The sequence below is a fragment of the Mytilus californianus genome, unplaced genomic scaffold, assembly GCF_021869535.1.
Source record: "Mytilus californianus isolate M0D057914Y unplaced genomic scaffold, xbMytCali1.0.p SCAF_17, whole genome shotgun sequence".
Taxonomy (NCBI): Eukaryota; Metazoa; Mollusca; class Bivalvia; order Mytilida; family Mytilidae; genus Mytilus; species Mytilus californianus.
In genome coordinates, this window is record NW_026262659.1 from 122,432 (window position 1) to 148,704 (window position 26,273).

The 26,273-nt window shown below is 33.4% G+C and overlaps 2 protein-coding genes across 10 annotated transcripts in view; one reads left to right on the forward strand and one right to left on the reverse strand.

Moving 5' to 3' along the window:
- Nucleotides 1-13,505, reverse strand: part of LOC127726180 (cyclin-dependent kinase-like 5) — a 62,256-nt gene extending 48,751 nt beyond the window's left edge. For 6 of the 8 annotated variants that reach the window (XM_052233455.1, XM_052233454.1, XM_052233453.1 and 3 more), the window contains exons 1-3: nt 13,220-13,497; nt 1,313-1,400; nt 711-745 (exon numbers count right to left, since the gene is read on the reverse strand). In XM_052233455.1, coding sequence (XP_052089415.1) covers nt 711-745; nt 1,313-1,349 — 72 coding nt within the window. In that variant the 5' untranslated portion in view covers nt 1,350-1,400; nt 13,220-13,497. Of the gene's footprint in view, nt 1-710; nt 746-1,312; nt 1,401-13,219 lie in introns of all 8 variants that reach the window. The other 2 variants (XM_052233448.1, XM_052233449.1) reach the window with 2 other exon arrangements.
- Nucleotides 13,506-18,118: 4,613 nt separating this feature from the next.
- LOC127726183 (centriole and centriolar satellite protein OFD1-like) overlaps nt 18,119-26,273 on the forward strand; it is a 59,316-nt gene continuing 51,161 nt past the window's right edge. Inside the window, exons 1-2 of one of the 2 annotated variants that reach the window (XM_052233460.1) lie at nt 18,119-18,407; nt 21,264-21,464. In XM_052233460.1, coding sequence (XP_052089420.1) covers nt 18,312-18,407; nt 21,264-21,464 — 297 coding nt within the window. In that variant the 5' untranslated portion in view covers nt 18,119-18,311. The remainder of the gene's footprint in view (nt 18,408-21,263; nt 21,465-26,273) is intronic. The other variant, XM_052233462.1, reaches the window with a different exon arrangement.

The window sequence follows — 26,273 nt, forward strand, 5'->3', positions numbered from 1 at the left end:
CATCAAGGAATTATCCTGTGTCAAGCCTACATAACTTCACCATCAATGAATTATCCTGTATCAAGCCTACATAGCATCACCATCAAGGAAAGGAAATGTATCAAGCCTACATAACATCACCATCTAGGAATTATCCTGTATCAAGCCTACATAACATCACCATCAAGGAATTATCCTGTATCAAGCCCACATAACATCACCATCAATGAATTATCCTGTATCAAGCCTACATAACATCACCATCAAGGAATTATCCTGTATCAAGCCTACATAGCATCACTATCGAATGATCAAGGAAAGGAAAATAACAATAAGAAAGGAAAACTAAATGTTGGCATGACATGTAGGAAGCAAATCATGTTAAATTCTAATGATCATTTTCACAGAAAATAATTTCTGGTTGATAAAATGTCTTTTGAATATTATAAAAGTCTGAATTATTTACACAATATGGTGTCCATCATTGATCTTTCAAGCGCTATTTTTGGGGGTCTTTATGAAATAAACCATAGTTGTTTTCAAAGCATTATGTACTTGTTTATAATAAATATAATATTGTTATTACATGTACTTTCAAAACATGTAACATGCACTTCCTTAATAGCTTAAAAAGGAGCTAAGTGTCTATGAATCAAGACATGTAAATATAAATATTAATAAAAGAACAACCCATATAAATATAAATATTAATAAAAGATTGTTAATCTTACCTTGTGACGACATTTCAGTACCACTCCGTAGGCTCCTACAACAAAAAGATAAACCAATATATAATACCAATTCAGAGCGAACCATAAAAATAGAATTTCCATACTAATATATAAGCAAGCGTGCACATGCTGAAATATCTAGCCTAGGTAACTTTACTGATTATGATTTAATTTTATGATGAATGTTTTTTAAGATCAAAGTCTTACAACAGGTATAACATAAACTTTATATTATAAAAAATCCATTAAATAAGGTCAAGGTTCTTTTAATCCTGTGAGACAGACAAGTAGACATTATAATAATTCTATTCATCAAATATAGTTGATCTATTACTTATTGTATCTGAGAAACAGATCTTATTCACAAAAATGTTACATTGGCCAATGAACCATGAAAATAAGGTCAAGGCTCTATCAACTCTTCCAGATGGACATGAACATATTACAATCATTCTATTCATCGAATATAGTTAACCTAGTATTACTTATAGTATCTGAGAAACTGACCTAAATCACAAAAACTTAACTTGATCACTAGCTGAAATATGGAGTTAGGTCAAGATCTTCTTCCACTCCAAATATTTCCACCTTATAATACATACCTTCGCCTACGACTCCTAATATTTCGTACTTGTTCATCACATATCATGTATTACTGTCTAGCCACACCATGTGTAACATTTCAACATTCTGTAAAAGTGAAATAAAGCCTATTATGAACCCTCCTAGTAAAGATACATGTTTAATCATTAAAGGACCAAACTCAAAAAGGTACAGCCAAACACCTTTCAAGTTTGTTCCTAGTGCATGTTTAATCATTAAAGGACCAAACTCAATAATGGAACAGCCAAACACTGTTCTAGTTTGTTCCTAGTGCATGTTTAATCATTAAAGGACCAAACTCAATAATGGAACAGCCAAACACCGTTCAAGTTTGTTCCTAGTGCATGTTTAATCATTAAAGGACCAAACTCAATAATGGTACAGCCAAACACTGATCAAGTTTGTTCCTAGTGCATGTTTAATCATTAAAGGATCAAACTCAATAATGGTACAGCCAAACACCGTTCAAGTTTGTTCCTAGTGCATGTTTGAGGAGTTTTACATGTTGCCAGAATGAAATCTACAAGTTATTTGTAACCATTAATAACAACTCCCATTTCCCCCACCACCATGACCATACACAATTGCAGGTAGTTTTCAAGATTATAGTCAATAATGCAAAAATATGTATTTTAAAAGCAACATCTCCTGTAAAGCCATTAATATTTTCACCATAACTTATTTGTAGATCTCTTTAACAAGAAATCACCAAACAAAATTAGCACCCTTATTGTTTAAGGTTTTTTTTCAACTCATCATGACATGAATTTGAATGTCCCTTTGGTATCTTTCACCTTTCTTTTAAATATATATATAATATAAAAAGAAGGTTGTTTTACACGTCATTTTTGGGGCCCTTTATAGCTTGCTGGTTGGTGTGAGCCAAGGCTCTGTGTTGAAGGCCGTACTTTGACCTATAATGGTTTACTTTTACAAATTGTGACTTGGATGGAGAGTTGTCTCATTGGCACTCATACCACATCTTCTTATATCTATGTGGTATGATTGCCAATGAGACAACTCTCCACAAGAGAGCAAAATAAAACAGAAATTAACAACTATATGTCACTGTACGGCCTTCAACAATGAGCAAAGCCCATATCGCAAAGTCAGCTATAAAAGGCCCAAAAATGACAAATATAAAAAATTCAAACAAGAAAACTAACAGCCTAATTTATGTACAAAATAATGAACGAAAAACAAATATGTAACAGAGCAACAAACGACAACCACTGAATTACAGGCTCCTAACTTGGGACAGGCACATACAGAATGTGGCTGGGTACAACTCGTTTGAAGGTGCCAACCCTCCCCTAACCTGGGACAGTGTCAGTGGTGTAACAGTACATCATAAGAACAAACTATAATAAACAGCTGTGCCATGAGCGCATGATACACCCGTCATCTTGTGTGTGAGCTTTTATGCAATAATCATAAATAGTTTCTGACATACGACGCGACATGCGAAAACCCCCCTTTTTTTTTACAAAAAACTCAATATCTCCAAAATAAAATTTTGAATCAAAACCAAAAAGTATACAGATCTTAAAATTAATATAACTAAGAAGTGTGTAAAATTTTAAGCAATAATCATAAATTGTTTTTGAGATACGGCGCGACATGTGAAAAACCTCCTAATTTTTTTTTTTTAAAATCAATATCTCTAAAATAAAATTTTGAATCAAAACCAAAAAGTATCCAGATCTTTAGATTAATATAACTAAGAAGTGTGTACAATTTTAAGCAATAATCATAAATTGTTTTTGAGATACGGCGCGACATGTGAAAAACCCCTCCCCCTTTTTTTACAAAATACTCAATAACTCAAAAATAAAATTTTGAATCATCACCAAAAAGTATACAGATCTTAAGATTAATATATCTAAGAAGTGTGTAAAGTTTTAAGCAATAATCATAAATTGTTTTTGAGATACGGCGCGACATGAGAAAAAAAACACACACCTGTTTCAGTTACTAAGTCCTGTAACTCAAAAAGTTTTAATCTTATTTTCACCAAAAAGTATACAGATCGTTTGACCATCATAAGAAACAACTATGTTAAGTTTCAGGAAATTTGGATAAGTCGTTCTCAAGTTACGGTGCAACATGTTTATGCCAGACAGACGGACGGACAGACGGACGGAAGGACAGACTGACAGACAGACAGACGACATTTGTATACCATAATACGTCCCATCTAAATTTTGACGGGCGTATAAAAATCAGTTGAAAAAGGCTCAACTCATCAGATGGATACAAATAGAAATACATCTAACAAAAACAGAGTGGACATGGACGGGTACTTATACATCCTCACAACAAAAAGACACTAAGTACAGATCTGAGAGTACTCGCAGTTACCGACAGCTAGTTCAAAGCCAACAACAACTAATAAAAAAAAAATCATGCATCTAAGACTAAATAAGACAATATTTGCTATTTACCCTTATGTTATAATTTAAGCCTTGGCTGCCATGTTGGTTGGTAGGCAGGATCATAATTTTCAAACAAGATAACCTTAGAAATGGTGGCCTAGTTTTGTTGAAATTCGTAAAACAATTTATGAAGTGAAGATTTAAAAATATAAGTTAACCAAGATGGACCAAGACATGCAAATCCACAATGGACTACAGACATGACAGACATTAAGTAATGCCAATAGCTGCATGGCAATAGTTTGTGATAAAAAACTATCCTTGATAGCATCAAATACCAGTAAAATAAAACCTTAAAAGCCGAAAGGGAGGTCACATCTTTTTAAAAAGTATAGTGAGTTTGATATTGATTGATTGATTGATTAGTGATTTCTTTATGCCACATCAGTGAGTTTAATAAGTGAACAAAATGTTCCTGATTTTACAGGTTGTGAGGACTGCCAAAACTTACCCCAAGGGCCAATACACTTGTAAAAGGCTCTAAAAGACCTGACCCACAGAACTGACAGGCTAAGTTACTTAAAGTATGTTTAGCTTACCACAAAAGAGATAATAGCCTATTTAGGGTCCTGAGGAGTTTACAGAAAAGGTCCAAATACACTTGATTGTTTTGAGGATATAGTCCTAAGGGATGTGAATAAAGACATTCAATACCGTAAGAACATAACCAATTTAAACAAGTGAAGTCAATACAGATCTTTGAATGAGAGACAGAATATTTAATCCTGACCCCAATCAAACCTATACAATTATTATTATATGTATGACTGTAAACCTATACAATTAATATTATATGTATGACTGTAAACCTATACAATTATTATGTAAAACTATACAATTAATATTATATGTATGACTGTAAACCTATACAATTAATATTATATGTATGACTGTAAACCTATACAATTATTATTATATGTATGACTGTAAACCTATACAATTATTATTATATGTATGACTGTAAACACATCTTTCTTGATTTCAATTAAAATATTAATATAGTATCTCCAGCACGTCCAATATAAAGAACTACAACTGAGCGTTCAATGAAATATTCTATTCAGTCAAAGGAACAGTTCAATTGAAAACCTTGTATGTCTTGTTGAAATTGAAAGCTATTCACTGCTCTACTTTAGAACTAAGCACAGTTAGAATCAATTGTTAATCTACATGCACTGTGTCGATGTATCAAAAGAGTGAAATCATTAATAATTTAATAACTTTTTATTAACAACCAATATAAATAGTTGTCAGGGTATTATCTGTAAGAAACAGAGTCTTCTGGTTTGCATGGATAAATAGCCAATTAATTGATAACCTCGGTTAATTAATAATTTGCTATTATCAACAATTGAATCATTCCCATAAAATATTGTAAATAAATAATAGTACTTACATGTAAGAAGCTTTATTTAAAGTTGGTATTGTACGTACAAATCAAGTAGACACAACATAAAAGTCAGCTTTTAACCCACATATTTCAAAAAGATTTCTGAATTCTTATTTATTTTTTTATGACACTGTTTAAAAATGTTCGGTACTTAATTAAATCCTCCCAGAAAACCAAAACATTATAAATCATGTATAAAACATTAAAAAATAGAGGAAAAATCAATATTGAGTTCCTTTATGATACAACAGACATTTCATGGTAAATAAAGATTGTAATGTACATGTAAAGATTATATGTATGTTCATTGGCTATATAGAAATCTATGTAGAACACTTACTGTGATAAATATGTTTTTTAAACTGTTGTTCAAGCTTTGCTTTACCATAGAGTGGTAATTGTAGGAATACTTTGGTGCTGTGGTCGCATAAAACAAACATCAATCAATCAAGATAGAAGAGACGTTTATCTTTCAGGGTATAACTTTAAATAAGGAATGGTACTGACAACATAAATAAACTTAAGGATTTTCTAGGAGCTCTCAGGACAGTATATTTCTTCTCTTGCTTGTTAAAGAACAATTTTTAAATGGGAGACAATTCTAGCAAAGTAAAATTATACCTAGATCACCTGTGAATAAAGGGAGATGTCAGAGTGAGACAACAACCCTACAACACAGAAAATCAAAAGACAAACTAGGTAAACGTATGGTCTTCCACAATAAAAAAGTGTCTTTATAAGCTATAAATCACACCTAGTCAAGAAAAAGTTGTGAATAAATTTGACACAGGAGACTATCAAAGATTTGCCATCAACCAATGGTACATTTCCTTCAGAATAAAAAACATAAAAACATAATTATTGTCTGTTTGAGGTCTGTAAATCTTCAAATGCAAATTATGAAAAATCTTATTTTCATTTGCCATATTGTTCATAATTATTTCACAAAATTTTTAATTGTCATAAACTGTACCTCTCTCTGTATAGTTTGAATTGTGAAATACATGATATTTACTGCAGAAACCTTCATATGGGCATCTTTCTCATATAATAATAAAAAGTTGCCCATAAGGTTTTTAGAGTAAATACGTATTTCACAATTCAAGCTATGCAGAGGGAGGTACAATTTATGACCACAACAGCCAGTCAATTGTCACTTAGTTAGCAGTACCATTCAATCAAATTCAAATGAAAGACCTTTGACCAAGATGATTCACATTTTAATGATACTGTTAAGAATTAGAACAGGTGAACAATTGCTGTTATGGTCAATGCATTCATTCCTTTACCTTTCATTAACCTTGTTAAGAAATGTTCAACATCAGACCCAAGAACTAATGGAAAACTTTTTAATTACTAAAGCAAAATTCAGACATTGTCAGAGTATGTATATATACTACATAGATAAATAAACAGTGCAAAATAAGCAATATAAAAAAAATTTCTGATTTTAAATCATTTATTTAATAGATTTATAGAACTCTAACAAACTATATTGACAGACACTGACCTTCCAAATGGCATTTACCAAAATCACTATGTTATTAAAAAGGTTACAGGTTTTTATTTTCAAATACTCTCTAATGAATATGGTCCACCTTAATTACAAACTTAAGAACAATTTTTTGTTAAGTTGAACATCATGAACATGTAGACAATTTATAGTTCTAACATGAAATACAAACTGTATTGATATGAGACTGTTAAGTTTTAGATTATCTGCGATATATAAACAGTGGGGTAAGTATAGATAATAAATACAATATGTTCTGTTTACTGGGAGTAAACTTAACCTTTTAACCTCTATTCTTCAAGTTGTAAACCTTGTTCAAAATTAATTCTGAGATAAATTACACAAGTCCAGTTCTAACTTATAATAGAACTGGTAGAAAACAAACACAATTATTAAGAAGGTTCATAGGACATTGGCACATATTTAGGTCCAGTCATATCTAACTGGACCACATGCATGCATGTTAGGAAAAACATGATGTGTTTTTTTTGTTTGTTTTTTTTTTATCTCAACACGGTCACATTGTTGTTACTCTAAAATGAAACAATACCAATACCATATCTTGACCATATCTTAATTATGCTAAACAAAAGAACAATTTTTTTCAATTTTTTTATGATGCATTTTTGTGAAGCACTAACACTAAAAACAACAGTTTTAAGCTTTCAAATCAATTATACTTGACAGATGTTAATTTGACCTTTCTCACAGTAGTGAAGAAATCAGGAATGAGAATCTGGTCTTCTTTTACTTTAGGTTCCCAACCCTATATATATCTACATGTACATATAAACAAGTCTAAATTGAAAACAACGTTCAAACCTATGAATGCGTTGGATAAAAACCGCAATTTTTATACATGTGCATGCAAAACAAATTTCTTGGTAGAGGGGTCTAAATACAGCACAAACAACATTTTCCAAAAGATAAAAAAAGTGAGAAAGTATATTTTAACAAAACGTATTTGACTAGCAGGTCGAACAACGGACGTTCTTAAACCCTGCTGACTGCCATGGCGATTGCAAAATAAACAGATCACCAGATGTAACAAAATGGATCTTAATTATTACATGTACATATATATATACATACATATATATGTACATCAAGTCTACAACCTAACACCAATCCATAAATTGTTCCATAGGCATACATGTACCTAACCCTAACTGTTAACTGGAGTCAGTTTCACAAAAAAACTTACGACTAAGATTGATCGTAAGTCATGAACAATTCAGTATACTTTTGATCAATCTTAGTCTTAAGTTTTTTTGTGAAACCGACTCCTGAACCCTAACCCCAAGTGTAGGGACCACTAATGTAAAGAAGGCAGAGAAATAAAACCTTTTTGTGGTATACAATGTACACACCCAAACTCAGAGCTTGCAAAGGACAGCAGTCAGATAGTAAGAAAAACAGTCAAACATTTGTTAGTGTTCTCCCAGTATTTTAAAAATATTACCATACAATTATAAATAACACTACTTCCCAAAAATGGTACCATGTTTGTTTGACCAAAGTCAGTTCACCCTCATTTAAAATATAAATTCTTAATTATTATTATGGCAAAGTATACGCAATTCGACAATATTTTGGATTTTGATGAAATTTTTAATGTATATAGAACTAGTTGAACTGCATCTGAATATTGAAAAAATTAAACATATATCAGTGTTTTCCCAAGGATTTTTCTATAGCACTGTAGTAACTTAAGCACGGGCAAGTAAACTAGGTAACCTTTCAGGTAGAGACTTGATATAACATTTGTAATGCAATGTTGGCTATATTAAAACAAATTTAAAAAGATTTGTATTTATATTGATTGATATGCAATGCCAGATAGAAGACTGACATGTCAGTAAGGCCCTGCTTACACATTTTTGTGTGAAATACAGCAATTCATGTTCATGGGTTGTCACTTTTTATAAATTTTGACACCAGCAATTAATTCAGGATATGTTCTTGATAAATATCAGTTTTGTTAAACTCATAGCACCAGGGCCCATGCTACTGAAATCTTAAATTTCTTTTAGTATTCCAATTCTAGAAGGTGCACTGATTTTTTTACATTTTGTTGTATAAAAGTTTTCAATTTGATGACTTTGATATGGATGGACAGTGGAATCTGTAAAGGAGGAATCAAGATATACATGTAGTATGGTTTTTATGGAAGTTGACTGAATAATTTCCAGAGAGAGGCATTGAAAATGCACTTTTTCAAGAGGAAAAAAATAGTAACTCAGGGTTCTCACTAGGATATTTTTATGTTTTCTATGTTATTGTATATAGATATAAGAAGATGAGGTATGAGTGCCAATGAAACAACTCCCCATCCAAGTCAAAATTTATAAAAGTAAACCATTATAGGTCAAAGTTCGGTCTTCCACACGGAGCCTTGACTCCCACCGAACAGCAAGCTATAAAGGGCCCCCAAAATTACTAGTGTAAAACCATTCAAACGGGAAAACCAACGGTCTAATCTATATAAAAAACGAGAAACGAGAAACACTTATGAACCACTTCAACAAACGACAACTACTGAACATCAGATTTAGGACAGGTGCAAACAATTGCAGCAGGTTTAATTGTTTAAATGGTACCAAACCTTCACCCTTATCTGAAACAATAGTGTAACATCACAACATAGAAAGACACAATATAAAATATCAATTGAAATGGCTTAAAGACATATTAACACCAGTGAACATACACTGAATAAATATGTATGCCGACTTTGAATAAAATTTATTTACTTATGGGGAGTCCTGGGACTCATCACTTTTTGTAATGGTGAGTCCTAGCCAATTCTGACGAGTCCATAGCATGTCGTTTGTTAATATGAATCTTCTTATTTGGCTTATTGTGCTAATTGAAATGAATGGAATGATTTTTTTAACACCATGAACACTGATTAATTCAGATTAATAGTACATTATGATTATAATATATACAACAAACAAATCTTTGTTAACTGAATCCCGGCTCTAACATTAAATGTTTGGAGTTTTCAACCCGAATAAATCAGTCGTTATATTATGATCTAGGATAACTACATTAACGCCTGAATGCATAGACAATGAAAATTGTCAATCAATCATTCGGAATTAGCTCGGGACTTACCTATCTCGATAAAACTGAGCTGACTGCTGATTGGTCACCTCTCCTACAGGGCACCAATCAAAATCCAGAATTTGTGAAGAGTTTTTAGCGTGTAAGGAATTCAGGCCTTTGCTAGTAGGAGAGATTGATTACGATGAGGGGACTTCACTATTTGGGTTAGGGGTTTTCTCATTGTTGAAGGCTGTACAGTAAATTGTAGTTGTCTATTTGGGTTAGGGGTTTTCTCATTGTTGAATGCTGTACAGTAAATTGCAGTTGTCTATTTGGGTTAGGGGTTTTCTCAATCTTGAAGGCTGTACAGTAAATTGTAGTTGTCTATTTGGGTTAGGGGTTTTCTCATTATTGAAGGCTGTACAGTAAATTGTAGTCTATATATGGGTTATGGGTTTTCTCATTGTTGAAGGCTGTACATTTAATTGTAGTTGTTTGCATCTTTGCTCTGTCTTCTGAGGATAATTCCTACCACATCCCAATTTATTATTTCATATGTAGTTTTTTATAACTAACAAGTGCAACTGTTGAATTTACTGTGATTATTAACAAATTCTTTCATCTATCTACAGTGAAAAATGCTCAGAAATCTCCAAATATGATTGAGAAAAATCTTTTAGTTTATAAAAATAAACAAATATTTCAATTAAATATTTCTTAACCTCATAATGTTTCAAGTTTTTTTTTAATGAACATTTTCTCCTGCTAATTGCATCAAACTTGTTATAATCCCCTTAATCACCTACATTGTTTATGTTACATAATTTAATTATCCATTTGAATATATACATGTATATATTGGGTTGCAAACATTTGATAATAACTTGGCTTCTTCGACACATTTATTGCCAGTAAGAGGTAAATGTGCTTATGTAAACAGAATTCGATCTTCTTGGCATTTATCAAATTAACGTAATTCAATCATATGATCATAATCATTTTCGACTCAATCAGGATTATCATTATGCATAGCAATGAATGAAAACGAAAATAAATTTCCAGTAAAAATATTGACAAGGAGCAACTTTCAGCTACTTATGATAGTGAATGGATGATTCTGATAACAGGATCAGCTAGTGATATCAAGATGCGTCCTGCAGACACAGGGGTTCATGAAATAGCACGTCCAGACAGAAAACCATTTGTCCAGGACGTGTATATGCGCCTTAAAGTGAACCCAAAGTAACGAACTTTTATATAAATAGGTGTTCATTCTTCATTGCAAAAATTACATTTCCTGTATTCAAATATACATGTTAAAATACCTTATACTTTTAAGTGGCGATATAATGGGAAATAAACATGAACAAATACATTTTATAGTAGAAAATGCTAACGTTAGTTATGCATTTTTTTTATTATTGCTTCAAGCAAATCACTAATAATAGTAACTTAAATTAATGACTAATATCAGAAGATTAGGACAATGATTTTACAAGTAAAATTGACCCTGCTGGCATTTTTTATACAGTACATCGTATTAATCCTTAATCATTCATCTTTGACACATAATTTACTGAATAATTGTAAGTCATGTGGATCAAAGGTAATGAGTAAATCTATCATTTCTATATATCAACAATCTAAGATACTATTGAGGTCAATTATGTAATATAAGAGGTGTTGTATTAAATAACTGAACAGACACTTTATTACACAACTCAATGGACAATTCTTGACCTTAATTTGTCTTAGGAAAGAAAGGGAACAACAGTATTTCAAATAAGTGTGGGAATCCACTTTGTTATCAATACACAGCTTGTACCAAATTTTATTCAATTATTTACACATGCAAAAAAACTGATAAAATACTTTCCTACTTGTAATTAACTGCTTAAATCTGATATGTATTTCTTTACATTAATTCAAAAATAGTAATGTTTTACTGTGCGTATTGCTGTGTGTTTGTTTATTCTACATTAGCTAGAGGTAAAGGGGGGGGGGGGGGTTTGAGATCTCACAAAACCTGTTTAACCCCGCCGCATTTTTGCGCCTGTCCCAAGTCAAGAGCCTCTGGCCTTTGTTAGTCTTGTATGTTTTTTTAACTTTAGTTCATTTAAAGTTTCAGAAGTTTAGTGTGACGTCCATTTTCATTGAACTAGTACACATTATTGTTTAGGGGCCAGCTGAAGCCAGCCTCCGGGTGCGGGATTTTCTCGCTGTGTTGAAGACTCATTGGTGGCCTTGGGCTGTTTTCTGCTCTTTGGTCGGGGTTGTTGTCTCTTTGACATATTCTCCATTTCCATTCTCAATTTTATACATGTATCTTGTAAGTTTTGATTTACAAAATACGGGTTATGTACTTCTCGTAAATTTTATGATGGTATGATACTAAACCCCTACATGCCCTAACGGGAGGGATTGTGCTTGATTTTCATATGATGAAGACATAATCTTTCAATCAGTTTAATTGAGGTCTGGAACTGGCATGTCAGTAACTGCTAGTAGTCCTTTGTTAATTTATGATGATCATTGTCATTTTGCTTAGTTTCTTCTGCTACCTATTCTAACAAGGGACTCAGACTTCTTTTTAACTGAGTTTTACTGTGCGTATTGTTGTGTTTGTTTATTCTACATTGGCTAGAAGTATAGGGGAGGTTTGAGATCTCACAAAACATGTTTAACCCTGATGCATTTTTGCACCTGTCCCAAGTCAGGAACCTCTGGCCTTTGTTAGTCTTGTATGTTTTTTTAATTTTGGTTCATTAATATGTTTCGGAGTTTATTTTGATGTCCATTTTCTCTAAACCAGTATACATTTTTTATTTAGGTGCCAGCTAAAGCCTGCCTCCGGGTGCGGGATTTTCTCGCTGTGTTGAAGACCCATTGGTGGCCTTGAGCTGTTCTCAATTTTATTAAAGGTACTTTATGCAAGTGTATTTAAAATTAAGTAGCTGTTCAACCACTCTTTTTCTAACTTAAGGGCAAATATCAAAATGGTGTCTATTCTTCAAGTCATAAAACACATCAATACACCTTATCGCTAATCCCGCTTGACCCGAGAATCAGTCCCGCTCGAACTTTTGACGTCATACAACAATCACTTTTCCATTGTGGCGTCAGATATTTTCTATTATGACGTCAAAATTTTACGGGAACTTGTGTGATGTCCAGTAATGGCGGACAAATAGCGATAAGGTGTATAGTTTCATAATAATATGTCTTCTTCAGAAATCTGAACCATGTTAATGTAATACTAATAGAGAACCTATGTTTCGTGACAATATTACTACAGCATTACAGACATACTTTCAAAGGAGGATCAAGTAACCTTTAGTCCAAATGAACTGAAGTACCAACAGAACAATACTGTCCAGCATCTATAATTTTGCAAAAATTAACTGAAACCAAACTAAGTATGTTGTTAGCCATCCAACGCCTTTTCAAACAATGAAACCTGTATTCTTTCTTGTTGTCCCATATGGATTACAAACAAACATTGTGTGCGTCTACTTACAAATATTTCGTTTTGTTTCCTTCGTGTTTCAAAACATGTTGGAATACTGCACAGTATCAATATTTTTATTTAAACTTTCGCACTCGCAATATCTAGGTAAAATTAAAATTCAAGATAAAGCATGAATTTAACAATCGGCCTATAATCCTTAACGGCTACATTAGCTGATGAAGACTCTTATCCTTTTAAATAATACAAAACTTTTGCATACAACAGTAAATTTACTTTTTACGAACTTTCTTGTCACCTGTCCGCCATTAATATTTTCCTTGCCAACATACCCATAATGCAATGTGGTTTACACTTTGACCTTATGTCAGATAAGGTCATATTCTTTTTAGCTACGGCTTTTGGTACGTATATGGCATATTAATTACATAATAGATCATACATAATAAGTGTTGTAAACAATGACTATATTAATATGTAATATTATAAACAATGACTATGATTTAAAGACATATTGACAATTCTATAGAGTTTGCTCATCTTTACGCAGGATCAAACTGTCTGAAATGAAAGAGGAAGTCAATCTTAGGATTGTATATGAATTGTTATTTAATAAAAAGTTTATATTATTTTCATTTTTTTCAAATTTTGTAGGATCATCGATTATATTTGAAACTTTTTGGTAAAATATGGCCCTTTTAGTTGAGTATTTTTCACAATGTAAAAGAAAATGTTTTTCATTTTCAATTTGACCCGAATTACATACAGAGGAGTATCTCTCATTTCTGGGAATATTTAGATGTCTCCCTCTTTCAATCATCAGTATAGGAGCACTTATACGGATCTTACATATTGCAGCTCTGTCACTTCTGTTTCTTAAAATATCAACATAGGGTGGTCTTCGACCCAATATGTAGACGCTCTTGAAAAAGTTTAACTTCTTAGATTCAAGTATATTTGCATTTTGAACTTGCAAACATTGGTCATAGGAACTTCTTAAAGAAAAAAGATTTAAGGGGAGGGTTGGGCTCCCGCTAACATGTTTAACCCTATGTGCCTGTCCCAAGTCAGGAGCCTGTAATTCAGTGGTTGTCGTTTGTTTCTGTGTATCATATTTGATTTTCGTTGATTATTTTGTACATAAATTAGGCCGTTAGTTTTCTCGTTTGAATTGTTTTACATTTGTCATTTCGGGGCCTTTTATAAATGACTATGCGGTATGGGTTTTGCTCATTGTTGAAGGCCGTACGGTGGCCTATAGTTGTTAATTTCTGTGTCATTTGGTCTCTTGTGGAGAGTTGTCTCATTGGCAATCATACCACATCTTCTTATCTTTATAATTAGTAGCATTTTTATATGGTATGTCAGTTGTTTAATGTATTTGTTTCAGCTTTAAGTTAAATGAAAAATATTCTTTTTCATTTCATTAATAGTAATTTAATATGGGACAAAAAATATGTATATATATATATATATATATATATATATATATATATAGTATAATAGTCCCAGATTTAATACAGAAAAATTTCTTGCTAAATATATTGAGAATTGGGTCTTTCATCAGAAATGTTCTCAGATCTTTATTTTGAGTCCTTTGAGTCACCATCATGTATTACTTGTGAAGTTGATACGGAATATTTATCAACAAGGTCTTGGTATCTTCCGATGAACTTTTTTTTTTAAATACGAGACGTTCTTTGACATAACCCTGGTTCATCAACTTTCTGCTCAGACACTGATGACGTTTTATAAAGTCTGAGTAGTAGCTGCAAACTCTTCAATACCGAATGAGTTGTGAAATGTATATCCCATATGCAGGTAAAGTTGGTATATTACTGCTAAGATGGGGGAAATTTAAAATTTCAAAAAATAAAATCGCCTCGTTTGTCATAGATTCTGGTACTGAGATGACCATTGATGTCAAATTCGAGGTATAAGTCTAAAAATGAGGCGAAGGAAGCCGTATCTGTTGTTTCTTGTTCTGGAGGATATATCAATGGAACTCAATCAGAAAAGTCTGAATTATGAAAGAACATCATAAATATATCTGAATTATAAATTAAATAATCTGGCTTCTTTGATATTCTTGTTTTTTATAAGTGTATAAGTATGAATGCCGACAATTTGTTGAAAAAGTCTACCTCCAAATTCAACAAATATGTTGTCAATAAGAAACTCTACCATATTGATCACTTGTTCCTCTGTGTAGCATATGTTTTACCTTTTGTTCACTATTAACAAAATATGCCGTATGGTATTCCAAAGCAATGAATGTAAAGCGTATGCTACCATTTTTATATTGAAAAGCATTATGGATTATTTCTTTTACACGATTTTTCAATTTCACATGGAGAATGGAGGAATACAGGGTTGAAAAATCAAAATTTTTATTAAAATAAATTTCAGAGAAAGATCGATATTTAAAATTATCCAGAAGTTCTTTAGAGTTTTTCAGAATCCACATATGGTTTATACCACTACGAGAGTAAATAGTTTCACAGTATTTCTGAAGACCCTCTTTCACTGCGGACAGAATTTTTGTCAATATAATGGACGACTCCTTTGTAGAACATGCAGATGATTTGGTAATGTACCGTTGCTTGTACGGAATTTTGTGAAGCTTGGGTATCCAATACAAACAAGATAAGTCCTCAGATTTGTTGTTCAAATGTAATAGTCAATGAAGCCACGAAGGACATACGATTAGCCAAAATCTCATCCTTGTCAAATGATATTTTTTTGTATGTGAAATTACCTGAGTGCTCATTTATTCCTAATTATTTTACAAGACACTCATAGTAGTGCGATTTACATACAAAAATAATATTATTTGAAGCTTTGTCAGCAGGAACAACAACATATATATCGTGAAGAGATGACAGACATTTCATAGCTTCTTTGTCTCTAAAAACGGACTTTGGTCGATCATTCACACAGTTTTTCAACCTATGAATTCGACGTTTTAACAGAGACCTGATTGATTTGACCTATTCTGACAAAGTGTCCAGTTCAACTTCTTCTCGTTTAGCCCATGGCGTAGTCCTCAATGGAATCCATTATTATTTTGAATTTGTGGTTCCAATTGATGTGTTGGGGTTCTCTGAACTCAGGACCATGGGATATCACCTTTCGGAGATGGTCATGTTGAAATATGTTTAGATCCCGAGTAATAATATGACCAGAGGGGCAGAAAATATAAGGTGAGTGGGAACAGTCACGTGTCAGAGGTTTTTTTTTTTTTTGGAATTCTTCTAAATCAAGGTATTGCAATGCTTGCTTATAGTTAAATACTTTAGGTACAATGGTTTTGGTGTAACTGTAGGATACAATAGGAACAGACTGATTTTGACATCAATTCCTTTATTGAAAAAACGAACTGGAAGGAATTTCCTCTTTTCATCATGTATAGGTGCCGATCTTACTGGTTTAAAAAGACGGAAAAGAGCTATATCACAAATTATACTGACCAGTCTGTATATTGGATGTATTTATGCATCCCTTGTCAAGTGCTGCATAATCTATCAAACATTTAAGAAACTGGCAGTAAAAAAATAATAGTTCTAATGTTATGTAATCCTAGCGGACGATGAAGATGTGAGAGCAGGTCATCAAAGCTTCCAGAAGGCGATCTAAAAGAGGGACGAAAGATACCAGAGGGACAGTCAAACTGATCTAAATTTGGAAGCATTTTTCACATTGGGCCGATAATATTAAGCTCATGCGTTGAATTAAAAAACGAATTTCATCGTCGACAGAATTCTTACACAAATTTACTATTTAAGGAACGACTGTAATATTTTTTCTGTCTATGAAGAAATAACATCCAAATGGGGTTATTTAAAAGTGTGCACCACATTTTTGAGGTTATTTCGAATAGACGGAAAAAATATTGCAGTCATTACTTATAATTTATTTCAAAATTCCATTTTTATTGTGTAAATCATGAAAAAACGTTCGTGACGTCACGGTCACATGACAAAATTATGTCTATGAACTGATTTCAGCCAATCAGAAGACGTGTTACATCTAAAATTAAATTACCCACTAATATCTAAATAACAACATCTGTTTTGAATGCACCGAAATAAAAGAATTCGGAAAGAATTTTCAAATTGCTGGTATTGTTTTTTTTTAAATTAGAATATTTTTGAAAAAAGACCATGTAATTATTGATGTTTTCAATTCTGACAACCGTTAGTTTTAAATCATTGTATTCTACAGGCAACCCGAGACATATATACACATATATGTGAGAAAATTAATAAAAGATAATAACGGTTTCAATTCATCACATTTACTAGCGCTTTCACTGCTTTTGCAGATCTTCAGGTAATGTGACTTGTATACATAAATGTTATACAAAACAATTGATTGACGTTAACAATAGTATGACGTTAACAAATACAAGGGAGACTACTAATGTCATTTAAAAATTTGAGTAAAGTCTTTAAAATATTATTTAATGAAAAAATAGAATATTATTTATCATTTAATCCCGATTTGAGAATGTTTATCCTGACCGTCAATATATTACTATATATTATAAAAATCCTTATTATTTCTTAGTTGCATAACAACAATGTCAAATATTTAATTTACTTATGTCTTGTTACAATGCATTATGCGTTACGATGACAATACAATACAATACAATACAATATTTTTATTGTCGATCAAGGACGCCCTAAGAGAGCAGTATAATTACAAATAATTTATTACAATGATTATTATTAATTCTTAATGATATATAATGACAAAATATAGAATAGAGAAAAAATAAACACAAAAGAAAAAGCAAAACCCCAGATATGTATATGACATGTATACTCAGACACACGTATGTTTCAAGTTCTAGCGATAGAAATGTTCATTATTAGTACTTAAATCTTGTGCATAAATAGCCAGAGCCTTTCCTTTATCCAATGGAAAGGCTCTAAATCATTAAGCCCGATGTAAACAAAGCGCTATTTTCGAAAATGGCCGATGAATGAAAACAAAGTTGAAACCCCTGGTTAATGACTAGGTCTCTGCATTTTTTTCAGAGAAAAAGAGAGGGAAGTTATGAAAATAAAGCTTTGCGAGACAAAAACGTTGATTGTTTAACACATATATATTAGGAAAAGATTAGAAACCTATTAGAATGGCTGAGGATAAACCTGAATACTTGTCGGCAGAAGCACTTCGTAATCGACTGTATCACAGTCTTCGTGATAAAGGGGCTGTAGACACGATAAAGGTATACATTTGAATAGATGAACTCATGAACAAGCAATACACCAACTATACGTATGGAATGTTTAACTGAGCAATTTCAGGAAAGAAAAACCATTTTTTCAAATTTAGGCGGATCAACATGTGTGGACATGTTACTCCGTGCATTTATGACCCTTATTATGCAGAATTTAACCTAAATTTATCTGGTGCATTTTGACATAGTCAATATTGATATAAACCCTAGAAATATGCAGAGAAAATTATACCTTTATGACTTATTTTTTTCCTGGCAAGAATTTCCATAGAGCGTATATAATTTGAAGAGACATCTTGCCCTAATTACACATGTTCTCCCTGGGTCCATTAGCCCTAATTAAAAGATATTTATTAATATTGATGGTATCTAAAAAGCTATGCAGATATATTTTATATATATTAAAGAAAATAATGAAAATACAGATATCTTAAAATTCATGAAAAAAGCCATGGTACATTGTACATGTGTAATATTTAGAAATTAATTGGTTATTATTTCAGAGCAGTGATTGGTTTCATTGTTACATTTGTTTTTATTCAGAATTGATTTTGATGATTGTTGATTGTATTGCTAACCAGGTATAATTATGAAGTCTTTGATCGCCTTGGTTGTCTGGTGGAGCATGTTGGCCTCGAGTGTTGGGGGTTGTGGGTTCAAACCCTGGCCATGTCAGACCAAAGACTTTGAAATTAGTTTTGCTGCTTCTCCGCTAAGCATGCAGCATTAATGAGTAAGAGCAAAGGCTGGTCGGCTCCGAGTCAGAATAATGTCCCATACATGTGATGGACTGTGAAACTCAGATCAGGAGATTGGGAAATTTTGGTCAGGAGATTAGGACTCAGATCAGGAGGTTTTTTATTGACATAAATTTTGTTGTAAATGTGACCGTATGATATAGAAATTGTCTTTTAAAGTGTATTTTCTTCAACTTTCCATCCAAATGTAATATGTTTATAGTACCCTTGTAGCCTTTTTATTTGAATGATATCTTATTGCTGAAAAAAATTAATGAGAAGATTCTGTTTCTTGCTTTGTTTTTGATAATTGATTGTTGACTGCTTGTACATGTAAATACAGGGCTATGACATTTTCTTTGTGTATAGTTTTGAATTCATGTTTCCATCTCCTTACCATTGCCATTAGTATAGATAAATACTGTCAGTTTGGATCTTGTTGAGCATGATGAAAATTCGATTGGAGTGTGAAATAGCTAGTTAATTTTTTTTTGCTGAGTTGAAATTAATTAAATGTTTTTTTTTCGGCATCAAAACCACCCAATATTGGCAGTAATGTTGTGACAACAACATTCCACTTTTCTATCATTGCCGGTATTTCCCTTTAATCATCCTTTGAGTGTGCCATAGACAGAAGCCATATTGATTAATTAATATTCTATCACCTGAGCAGACACCTGTTTATTATTCAATCAAACTATTATCATTGTTACATGTAATTAGCCGCCGGTGAGGTCAAAATCAGTGTGTAATGTCAGTTACACCGGATATGTTTAGTACTCTTGGGTTTTTACCTCTTCAATAATAAACATAGTAAAAAATGATCAAAAATGGCAGTTGAACATTTTCATTCATGAAATATTTCATACACAGGATTTTTTTCTCTTCAACGGGAGGACGGGAGAAGACCCCTGAAAACGGGATTATTGTACTCCCGTCGGGAGGTTCACATGTATGGTGTCCGGGTAAGGTGACATGTCTTCCTGCAGACTGTTACCTTGTGAACTAGCACGTTAAAAATCCGGCTCAGCATGTCGGTTTAGTTCAAAGCAGGATTAACTTGGAAAATTGAAATGGAATAAACTGGTTTTTCTGAGGGGGTGGGCTTCCCTTTTGGTGTCTCATACATGCAGTTCAGAGGCCTAAAACTTCCAAAAATAGTGTAAACCCATGGGCGTATAACTACTGATTGTTTTTATTTTTGAAATACACATTGGGAACGACTGCTTATGGTTGCAGGTCCAGTTGAAGCCAAAAATCAGGAATAATCTGGAAATTTCGGATTTTTTGTGCAAATGACCTTCCATAGACTGCTTTACTCAGATCAGTTTCACTCGGACCTCAGCACTTGTGGTTTTTGTATTCACTGGGGTGTCGGTAAAACGTGAAGTACTAACATTGAACTATGGTAACGTTTAATTCATAGCGCTGTAGTGAATGACATTATTGTATAGATTTCATAACTATCACGATGATTAAACATATTTTACAATCACAACATATTTATTGAGATTCCACAACATAGGGTCTATTCTACATGCAGACTGCAGTGGGATACATCTATCAGCATCCCTCTGTCTTCCAGGTCAAGAAATAGGATGAAAATCATCAAAATTGACGCTTTTTGTACCTGATGACCAATAGAAACAGTGACCATGTCCATTCACTCTCTTATGCAACCCTATATAAAACCACTGAAAATGAAAAATTACTTTGAGGTGAGGAAAAAAATGTTCAATCAGATCATTACTTATAAATATCTCAGTTCCTTGTTACTTCCCAGAGAAGTTTTTATTGTCATAGGTGATTAATTTGGCAACAAAGTAAAATAAAGTGTTTTCATCCTGTTTTATGATACAAATATTAACCTAAACAAGTTTGTCATTTACTGACTTAGATAGTCCATAATTGTAAACACATTTTTACAATTATGCATAATTTGAGTTCTGTAAGTCGGAACAAAAAAGGCTTGTTTATGTCTGATCTCTGACTGATGAAATAGCATGTCTGCTTTTCACTCCTTTCAAATTCGGGGTATATCTTTCATCAGTTTTCAGATATATGTATTATGAAACTGAAAAAATGAAAATATTTAACTTTTTTTCAGAGTCAGTTGAGAAACAAAATAGTTGAAGAGTTACAGCAATCTTATAAAGGTCACTTATCAGTCAGGGATCTCAAACTGCCAGATGAAGGGTCTTTACTACATAGAGCAGCTAACAGTCTAGTTGCCGATCACCTCAGAAGTTGTCAGTATGATTACTCATTTAGTGTGTTCCTTCCTGAAAGTAGAACAGCTAAGGACAAGGTCAGTATAAATAGATCAATACTACACATCTAACAGTCTAGTCACTGATCACCTCAGAAGTTGTCAGTATGATTACTCATTTAGTGTGTTCCTTCCCCAAAAGTAGAACAGCTAAGGACAAGGTCAGTATAAATAGGTCAATACTACACAGGTAACAGTCTAGTCACTGATCACCTCAGAAGTTGTCAGTATGATTACTCATTTAGTGTGTTCCTTCCCGAAAGTAGAACAGCTAAGGACAAGGTCAGTATAAATAGATAAATACTACACATATAACAGTCCAGTGGCTAATCACCTTAGGAGTTGGCAGTATGATTACTCATTTAGTGTGTTCCTCCTGAAAGTAGAAAAGCTAAGGACAAGGTCAGTATAAATAGATCAATACTACACATCTAACTGTCTAGTGGCTGATCACCTCAGGAGTTGTCAGTATGATTACTCATTTAGTGTGTTCCTTCCTGAAAGTAGAACAGCTAAGGACAAGGTCAGTATAAATAGATCAATACTACACATCTAACAGTCTAGTCACTGATCACCTCAGGAGTTGTCAGTATGATTACTCATTTAGTGTGTTCCTTCCTGAAAGTAGAACAGCTAAGGACAAGGTCAGTATAAATAGGTCAATACTTCACAAGTAACAGTCTAGTCACTGATCACTTCAGGAGTTGTCAGTATGATTATACATTTAGTGTGTTCCTTCCTGAAAGTAGAACAGCTAAGGACAAGGTCAGTATAAATAGGTCAGTACTACACATCTAACTGTCTAGTCACTGATCACCTAAGGAGTTGTCAGTTTGATTACTCATTTAGTGTGTTTCTTCCTGAAAGTAGAACAGCTAAGGACAAGGTCAGTATAAATAGATCAATACTACACATCTAACAGTCTAGTCACTGATCACCTCAGGAGTTGTCAGTATGATTACTCATTTAGTGTGTTCCTTCCTGAAAGTAGAACAGCTAAGGACAAGGTCAGTATAAATAGGTCAATACTTCACAAGTAACAGTCTAGTCACTGATCACTTCAGGAGTTGTCAGTATGATTATACATTTAGTGTATTCCTTCCTGAAAGTAGAACAGCTAAGGACAAGGTCAGTATAAATAGGTCAGTACTACACATCTAACTGTCTAGTGGCTGATCACCTTAGGAGTTGTCAGTATGATTACTCATTTAGTGTGTTCCTTCCTGAAAGTAGAACAGTTAAGGACAAGGTCAGTATAAATAGGTCAATACTACACATCTAACAGTCTAGTGGCTGATCACCTTAGGAGTTGTCAGTATGATTACTCATTTAGTGTGTTCCTTCCTGAAAGTAGAACAGCTAAGGACAAGGTCAGTATAAATAGGTCAGTACTACACATATAACAGTCCAGTGGCTGATCACCTAAGGAGTTGTCAGTATGATTACTCATTTAGTGTGTTCCTTCCTGAAAGTAGAACAGCTAAGGACAAGGTCAGTATAAATAGATCAATACTACACATCTAACAGTCTAGTCACTGATCACCTCAGGAGTTGTCAGTATGATTACTCATTTAGTGTGTTCCTTCCTGAAAGTAGAACAGCTAAGGACAAGGTCAGTATAAATAGGTCAATACTACACAAGTAACAGTCTAGTCACTGATCACTTCAGGAGTTGTCAGTATGATTATACATTTAGTGTGTTCCTTCCTGAAAGCAGAACAGCTAAGGACAAGGTCAGTATAAATAGGTCAGTACTACACATCTAACTGTCTAGTGGCTGATCACTTTAGGAGTTGTCAGTATGATTACTCATTTAGTGTGTTCCTTCCTGAAAGTAGAACATTTAAGGACAAGGTCAGTATAAATAGGTCAATACTACACATCTAACAGTCTAGTGGCTGATCACCTTAGGAGTTGTCAGTATGATTACTCATTAAGTGTGTTCCTTCCTGAAAGTAGAACAGCTAAGGACAAGGTCAGTATAAATAGGTCAGTACTACACATATAACAGTCCAGTGGCTGATCACCTAAGGAGTTGTCAGTATGATTACTCATTTAGTGTGTTCCTTCCTGAAAGTAGAACAGCTAAGGACAAGGTCAGTATAAGTAGGTCAATACTACACATCTAACAGTCTAGTCACTGATCACCTAAGGAGTTGTCAGTTTGATTACTCATTAAGTGTGTTCCTTCCGGAAAGTAGAACAGCTAAGGACAAGGTCAGTATAAATAGGTCAATACTACACATCTAACAGTCTAGTCACTGATCACCTCAGAAGTTGTCAGTTTGATTACTCATTTAGTGTGTTCCTTCCTGAAAGTAGAACAGCTAAGGATAAGGTCAGTATAAATAGGTCAATACTACACATCTAACAGTCTATTCACTGATCACCTAAGGAGTTGTCAGTTTGATTACTCATTTAGTGTGTTTCTTCCTGAAAGTAGAACAGCTAAGGACAAGGTCAGTATAAATAGGTCAATACTACACATCTAACAGTCTAGTCACTGATCACCTAAGGAGTTGTCAGTTTGATAACTCATTTAGTGTGTTTCTTCCTGAAAGTAGAACAGCTAAGGACAAGGTCAGTATAAATAGGCCAATACTACACATCTAACAGTCTAGTGGCTGATCACCTTAGGAGTTGTCAGTATGATTACTCATTAAGTGTGTTCCTTCCTGAAAGTAGAACAGCTAAGGACAAGGTCAGTATAAATAGGTCAGTACTACACATATAACAGTCCAGTGGCTGATCATCTAAGGAGTTGTCAGTATGATTACTCATTTAGTGTGTTCCTTCCTGAAAGTAGAACAGCTAAGGACAAGGTCAGTATAAATAGGTCAATACTACACATCTAACAGTCTAGTCACTGATCACCTAAGGAGTTGTCAGTTTGATAACTCATTTAGTGTGTTCCTTCCTGAAAATAGAACAGCTAAGGACAAGGTCAATATAAATAGGTCAATACTACACATCTAACAGTCTAGTCACTGATCACCTCAGAAGTTGTCAGTTTGATTACTCATTTAGTGTGTTCCTTCCTGAAAGTAGAACAGCTAAGGATAAGGTCAGTATAGATAGGTCAATACTACACATCTAACAGTCTATTCACTGATCACCTAAGGAGTTGTCAGTTTGATTACTCATTTAGTGTGTTTCTTCCTGAAAGTAGAACAGCTAAGGGCAAGGTCAGTATAAATAGGTCAATACTACACAGGTAACAGTCTAGTCACTGATCACTTCAGGAGTTGTCAGTTTGATTACTCATTAGGTGTTTTCCTTCCTGAAAGTAGAACAACTAAGGACAAGGTCAGTATAAGTAGGTCAATACTACAGGTATCAGTATAGTCACTGATCACCTCAGGAGTTGTCAGAATGATTACTCCTTAGGTGTTTTCTTTCCTGAAAGTAGAACAACTAAGGACAAGGTCAGTATAAATAGGTCTATACTACACAGCTAACAGACTAGTTGCTGATCACTTCAGGAGTTGTCAGTATGTATTAAAGGAGATATATGTCAGGAGTTGTCAGTATGTATTGAAGGAGGTATATGTCAGGAGTTGTCAGTATGTATTAAAGGAGATATATGTCAGGAGTTGTCAGTATGTATTAAAGGAGTTATATGTCAGGAGTTGTCAGTATGTATTAAAAGAGATATATGTCAGGAGTTGTCAGTATGTATTGAAGGAGGTATATGCCAGGAGTTGTCAGTATGTTTTAAAGGAGGTATATGTCAGGAGTTGTCAGTATGTATTAAAGGAGATATAGGTCAGGAGTTGTCAGTATGTATTAAAAGAGGTATATGTCAGGAGTTGTCAGTATGTTTTAAAGGAGATATATGTCAGGAGTTGTCAGTATGTATTGAAGGAGGTATATGTCAGGTGTTGTCAGTATGTATTGAAGGAGGTATATGTCAGGAGTTGTCAGTATGTATTGAAGGAGATATATGTCAGGAGTTGTAAGTATGGATTAAAGGAGATATATGTCAGGAGTTGTCAGTATGTATTAAAGGAGGTATATGTCAGGAGTTGTCAGTATGTACTAAAGGAGGTATATGTCAGTGTTTTGGCAAGATTTTGCATATGTTGGATGATAATTAAGCATTCAAAAAAAAGTAAAATCACAAAAATACTGAACTCCGAGGAAAATTCAAAAAGGAAAGTCCCCAATCAAATGGCAAAATCAAAAGCTCAAACACATCAAACGAATGGATAACAACTGTCATATTCCTGACTTAGTACAGGCATTTCCTTAAGTAGAAAATGGTGGATTGAACCTGGTTTTAAAGCTAGCTTAACCTATTAGCATGATTAATGAGTAACAATCCTGTAACCCAATGTAATTTTTTTTCTTCACTCAAAACTGATCTCCTGGTAGCATGTTCGTATCGAGTGCGGGAGGTTGTGGGTTCAAACCCTGGCCTGGTCAAACCAAAGACTTGAAAATTTGTATTTGCTGCTTCTCCGCTAAGCACGCAGCATTAAGGAGTTAGAGCAAAGACTGTTAGGCTCGGAGTCAGAATAATGTGTCCTGGTAAGGTGATATGTCTTCCTGCAGACTGTTACCTTGTTAACTAACACGTTAAAAATCCGGCTCAGCGTGTCGGTCTAGTACAAAGCAGGGTTGATTTTCATATTACAGTAACATGTTCTCATCCTGTATATGCATATTAATTTGCCGCTAGACGTAAATCAGGCATCCATCATCCATCATCTTCATCAAAACAATTATATTGATGCAATAAATTAGATAATCTAGATAAGGGAGAAATATCTCTTTACTTCCAAAAATTGTAAATACGTTGACTGACATGAAGGAATCTGTTATCTTTCTTTTCGTGGACATTGCAGT